Here is a 6266-nt window from a genome sequence, read left to right on the forward strand (position 1 = left end):
AATGAAGGGTAAACTGGGACCACAAAGGTTAAGTTACTCTTTATTGATTCCTACAGGAAAATTCTTCTCCACTGTTAACTCCTCCTAAGTACTTATGGGCAGTGGGCAACTGCCATACAGTACCTGGGGACCAACTCCAGATCTGGGCCAGAGCCTCAGTCAGTTGCAATGGTAGGAGCATCTGGTACATAACATGTATGTCTTTTTTGCAACGGGAGAAAACTGGAATTCCCTGACACAAATGCAGGGAAAAGACGTGTCCAGGACTTAGAACCCACAACATCTTACTTGCAAGGCAATAGCACCAACCATCACACCAGAATGTGCCTGGTGAATAGTGTTCATATATGCTGTATGTCCAAATGTTGCTCATTTCATATTAAGGATGTGTGCCAAGAAAACATTCTGCATAGGTTCATGAACGCATGCTGCGCTTACTCCAAATCCTGACTCTGCCATTATGTGACAGTGTCCAGGGCTTTGTCAAATAGGTGCCAGGAATATGCTTGCTATGGATAAGTTTTCTCATAATGTCCACTGCAGGTATTTCACATAATTTGAGACAAAAATATCCAGATCTCTTAGCGAAGCCATCACAATGAGGAAGGTGGGCTGCAACTGAGTGACATCTTACTGGCTCCCAATTCTTTTGCCGACTGACACCTAAATCAATGTAGAGTAGTCCTTTTCCTTTAGTCCTTTTCAGATTTAAAATTACACTAATGTAATTGTGTGCACTATAAAAGAGAAAAAAATATCAGGCCCTTTGGATTGCGATGTATGTCCATGTGATACTGTTTATCACCTGGATTCTTGTGGCTAGCTTCCATAGGTCTGACAGCCATCAATACACATTGTTTCACAAGAATTTGATACTACCACTTAGTGTAGCGGTTGTAGCTGAAAATATCACTTTCACTTACCACTAATTAAAACATCATCTGTCACTATCCAGTCTTAAGAAAACTTTGGAACTGAACAAACATTTGCTTTATTAAAAAGTTGAAATCATAGATGTTAACTAAGTCGAGCACTGTCCTAAATATCCTTACTGCCTTAGATGATATATAAATCGTAGCATATTACATAACACATAGTAACTCACAGTTTTCGCGCTAAAATGAGACTACTTCCACGCACAGAAATCAACTACCGGTTAACGAGACTGACGGACCAGTTGAGCGGAATAGGCGTTTGCTTCGAGGATATCGCCAACTCTGATAGGACAGTTACTTTAGCAACATCAACGTGAAATGTGTGTACGTCAATATCCTGGAATTAAAAACGTGACGCGTTACATTTCCAAGCTCCCATTGGGCAAAGCACTGTCAATTCTAATTTGTGATTGGATTACACGTAGAAATGTTTGGTCCCACCCCAAAAACTGGTAGGTTTTCCATCGTCTTTCAGCGGTACATCAGAGGTCTGGAAGCGGGCGGGGAAGAGTCGCGCTGCGATTGACCCTAATAAACCAAAACTTGGAGCAAACTCGGGGTTTGGGGCTGCCCGAATTTGTTTTGAGCAATAGTGCTGTCTTACCTGATTTTACCTTTCGCCCCATACCTGACAGCTCCTCTAATGTCGGATTTCAAGCTCGGGATTGTTCGACTTGGCCGTGTGGCCGGGAAGGTGAGCTGATCCTGGGGCTACCATGTGCGAAGCGAGGGGGAAGAGATCACAAAACCTGATAGAAAATGGCTTACGGGCACTTTTGGTGGTGATATTGAAACTACTTGTAAAACAAGTTAAATGTGGTATAGAAACCAAGTGCTTATCGTCGAAGTTGACGCTTGCATGATCAAAATGAGCTGTTGTCTGCTCATTAGTTCCCTCGAATTCGTTTTGTCGCGCGAGCCGCCTACTAGCGTTAAGCTAGTCCAAGAGCTAACTGTTTAGCAAGCTGGCTATTATGAGAGATCTAGACTCATCTACTATCTGTGTTCTTCTTAACCAGCATCTTAGGAACCGTGGATGTTTAAAGACATGCTACAGGCTTCCATTCTTTACTTTTGGTTCCCAGCTGACAGGTCGTATTAATGAGGAGAGAAGTGGGGGTCGTAAAATGTCTCATCCAGGAACCGTCGGCAACGTGACTCAAACCGGCATGTCAGTGGTGCTGGGTGAGAAGCAGCTAGCTAGCTGCTTCCTCAGCTTGTCACATGTAACCAGTGAAGAAGTTCATGTTACCAACATAACTGATCCGGAAAGTTTTATTTTTCGTTATTTTTCAGTATTTGCTTATCGTGTATTACTGGATTTGTAACGCAGCACTGTCTGCCCCAGTACAGACAGTTGAAGTTTGCGTCATTCGCAGGTCGTTAAGAGAGAACATCAAATCGAATCTCGCGAGTTTGTCAGGGTCGCAAATGATAACATGATTTGAGGGCACCCGGAAATCAGAGATTTAGGGACAAGCTACATAAAATTTGGGTGTTTACTTGCATGTGTTCGTTTGAGCCTTACGACTTGTTACGAGTTGAGGCCTAGTTGGGCGTTTTAGTTCTTCAAATGCACCCTGCTGGTGTATTGTGTCGAGACCACGGGAGCTGTTGGTCTGTGGTCATGTGTCGCTCTTTGCATGAGTTGTTTTGCGTGGGCTTTCCTGTGGAGGAATTGAGCGTGTATAAACAGAGTAAAATGTTACTGCTTTCCGAATTTGGGCGTCCTTTGTTTTATTTACCCTCAGAAATGCAGTTTATGCATATGCAAGCTCTGTCGCTCTGCTCTTTCAGTCAAAGATTCTCTTATTATCAGTTAGGCATCGAGTGCTGAGTTATTTTAGGACTCTCAGTTTGGTGAAAAGTAAATGGAAATTACAGTTAAGCAGCATTTGATACAAAAGGCTCAGTTTTTATTAAGCTAGAAGGAAAACCTCCAGTTCCCTCATGTCTACAAAACTGTGCTCTTTTTTTCAGACAAAGTACACTCTGATTGATGAGCAGGACATACCCTTGGTAGAAAACTATGCCTTTGAGGTAAGAACACATTTTGATAAAATATGTCAAGCATGCAAAGCATCTGAACCGATTTATATTATTGATACAAGGTGTGTGGTAAAACTCATATGGAAGTTCCATAACTGGGTTTATCTGAAGCTATTGTCTGACAGTATCTCTGCATGGGTGAAGATTAATCATAAGTATCGTTTATGACACCTAGGCACGCATGGAGGTAGATGCAGATGGCAATGGTGCAAAAATCTTTGCTTATGCCTTTGACATCAGCAAAGGCCGTTGGGCTGGTCGACCACTGCACGAACTGCTTTGGTGAGTTTTAACATCACACGAGAAACCATGTAAAACCAGACCCTGTGTTAATTTCATGCTGGATGTTAAGTGACATGTTGTATGTGAAATGTTGATGTTTTATTATTCATACTGTATTAACTTCTACACAGGGAGAAGCACAGAGGTGGGATTGCTCCAAGCTTCCAGGTAGTCCACATAAACTCAGTTACTGTAGACAACCGCCTTGACAACCTGCGCCTGGTTCATGTCGGCTGGAGTCCTAAACCAGAGGAGCTGTCTAGCAAACAAAGGTACTTGTTTTTTTTTTTGTTTGTTTGTTTGTTTTTGTGGGTCTCGCCTGACACATTCCAGAAAATGTCACTTTTGTTATGGTATTTTTTTTCTCTGTTTAAGAAGCAAGTTGAATTTTATATGTCAAGGATTGTAGTATCTACAGCAACAGCAGCCACATCATGGTCTGTGTACCAATACTGTGACTACATTATGCTCTGCGTGCTGATCTCTTGCTGTGCGGTTGTTGTAGAATTGTTTGGGCGTGTGTGATTGTGGTCATGTTTTCTCATCTTTCAGAGAGCAGTCCCTTTATTGGCTGGCCATCCAGCAGGTGCCAGCAGACCCAGTGGAGGAGCAGTACTTGGAGCTGAGTCGTACGCGCTACTACAATGCTAACGGAGAGCTGGTGGAGGAGGAGGAGTGTTCCTGTACCTACTATGAGTGTCACTACCCCCCCTGCTCACTCATCGAGAAGAGAGTGAGTAAAGACTGGCTCTTTAGGGATTTAATACCTGGACCGCTGGGTTCTTTGATTGGCCAGTATCTAGATCATTACTCTCAGAGAGAGGAGAGAGTGGATATGAGATTTATGACAATAACACAGAGTGACTGAGAGATCAAAGTTTTTCCCCTCTTAATTATGTACATTTGTTCCCAAGTGACAGTGAGTCTTGTAGTCAAAATACACTGTCATAATATTGCTATATAACTTACTCAGTTTATTTTGAGCATAGTTACCTCAGCACAGTGGGGGGAAAAAAGAAAAGTGTACAATTGTCATTGAATGTAAGATATGGTAAGATTACCTAGATTAGGGGTGGGCAATTCCAGTCCTGGACGGCAGGTGTCCTGCCGGCTTTTGTTTTCACCTCTTAGCTACCTGTTGATTTTCACTTTGAAAACAGGTGTGCATGCTCTTCAGCCAATCAGAGACTGTATTTAGTTGGTTGACAAGAAAAACAGCAGGACCATGGCCCTCCAGGACCGGTTTTGCCCACCCCTGACCTAGATTGCCCTTTCAGCACCTAATTTTGACATGCCTCTCTTCTCCCACAGTTGCGAGAGTTTAACATTTGTGGACGGTGCCAGGTGGCGCGTTACTGTGGCTCCCAGTGTCAGCAGAGAGACTGGCCCGCCCATAAAAAGCAGTGTCGCGAACGGAAACGGGCTCTGGCCCTGGAGTCGGAGCCTGAACGATGATCCTCCAGAACCCCGTGTTTAGGGGTCTTGGGATGGGGATGTGGGGTGAGATGGATGGATCTGAAGTGCAAAAAAAAATCCTCTGACAGACTAATATGATGAGGGACAGTGTTAGTAGGTGAAAAGTGTCTGTTTCAAAAAACAAAAAAAAAAAACTCTTGCCTCCCTGAACTGACATCACTGTGGTCTGCCAGATATGCCCATGGGGATAAAGGGATATAGAGTTTTTTTTTTCCTCTTTTTTTTTTTTTTTTCCCCTGAGGGTTCATCGTGTCTCAGAGGTAGACCTTGAAAGCTCTACCTGCTGCTATGGGTGTGTGTTTACGAAGAAAACAGTCATGGAACTGTCCACGTGGACTGCGTTTTGTGTATTGACAGTTATCCTGAGCTCACGTCTTACGCCTGCCCGCCCACCTCTCATGAAGTTTTGCCATTGGCGCTGAGGGACAAACCTGCTGTACGACTGATGTGATAATGACACGGACCACTTCACTGTACTACACCCCCATTTTCTCGCCCCATTGGACCTTTGGTGCATATAACCACGCACACAACCCCCCACCCACCCACCCACCTGCCTGCTTTCCGCATCCCCTTTGCCATGGCATTGAAAGCTGAAGAGCAGTTGACTGCAAATTCACACTACCAGTATTGTGTGCGTTAACCTTATTGACTGAAGGACATGAATGAAGTGATGGGACGTTTATGTTGTTTTTCCAATCTGGTTGGGAGTGAAGGTAGAGTTATTCACTTGTTGATAAGTGTCTGAAATGCATTGCTCTGTGGTCTATCTCAATCCCAGTTTCACTTTGAGCTGTAGTGAGATTTGTTTTATTTTTCCTTTATTTCCTCCATGAGTCCTCACTGTCACAAACACTCAGCTTTGAGGGATGTCCTGGGAAAAACTTGAAACCTACACTCGCTTCAAAAAGTCGACTCAGAGAAATGTCACATCTGTATGTGCATAGGCTTGTTTCAAAACCTTTGAGTCTCAGCTCAGTTTTTTTTTTTTTTTGTGTTGGTCCTTCATTTTCCGTGTCAAAGTGCGCATAGCTTTGTAATATGTTTTTTTTTGTTTGTTTGTTTTTGTTTTGTTTTTTTACAGATTATCCCTCAATTTAAAACAAAAAACAAGCACACAGTCCCCAAGTGTGTCTTCCTCTTATGCCAAGGATAACTAGTTGAACCTTGACATACACATTTAAATGCTAAGCATGTATCGAGTAGACATACATGCCATTTGTTGGTGATTGTGTACGATTTTTATTTATCTGGTTGGGGTGGAACACTGTGCACTGAGTGTCTTCACTTTTAGCTTTGTCATTTACGGTTGGGAGTGGGGTGTTTGGGAGAACAGTAGGACAGGGAATTTGGTTATTATTTTTAAGAATACTACAGTGCAAGCATTAATTCCAGTAGAATAAAGAATATGTGAATGGGCATACAGTTGGTGATGAATGGCCATCTCTTGTCACTGTAAAATAAATATGAAGATTAAAACAAAAGACATGAAATGTGTGATCTATTTGGGGAAGATGCAGATGA

General features: G+C 42.9%; 1 protein-coding gene across 1 annotated transcript; it reads left to right on the forward strand.

The window, feature by feature from the left end:
- Window positions 1-1465: 1465 nt before the first annotated feature.
- zmynd19 (zinc finger, MYND-type containing 19) lies at window positions 1466-4864 on the forward strand. Its single transcript, XM_030769566.1, has 6 exons — window positions 1466-1629; window positions 2916-2975; window positions 3160-3266; window positions 3398-3538; window positions 3819-3999; window positions 4578-4864. The coding sequence occupies exons 1-6, from the start codon at window positions 1579-1581 to the stop codon at window positions 4719-4721; spliced, it is 684 nt and encodes a 227-aa protein (XP_030625426.1). The 5' UTR covers window positions 1466-1578; the 3' UTR covers window positions 4722-4864.
- The last annotated feature ends 1402 nt before the right edge of the window (window positions 4865-6266 follow it).

The sequence above is a fragment of the Chanos chanos genome, chromosome 3 (assembly GCF_902362185.1).
Source record: "Chanos chanos chromosome 3, fChaCha1.1, whole genome shotgun sequence".
Classification (NCBI taxonomy): Eukaryota; Metazoa; Chordata; class Actinopteri; order Gonorynchiformes; family Chanidae; genus Chanos; species Chanos chanos.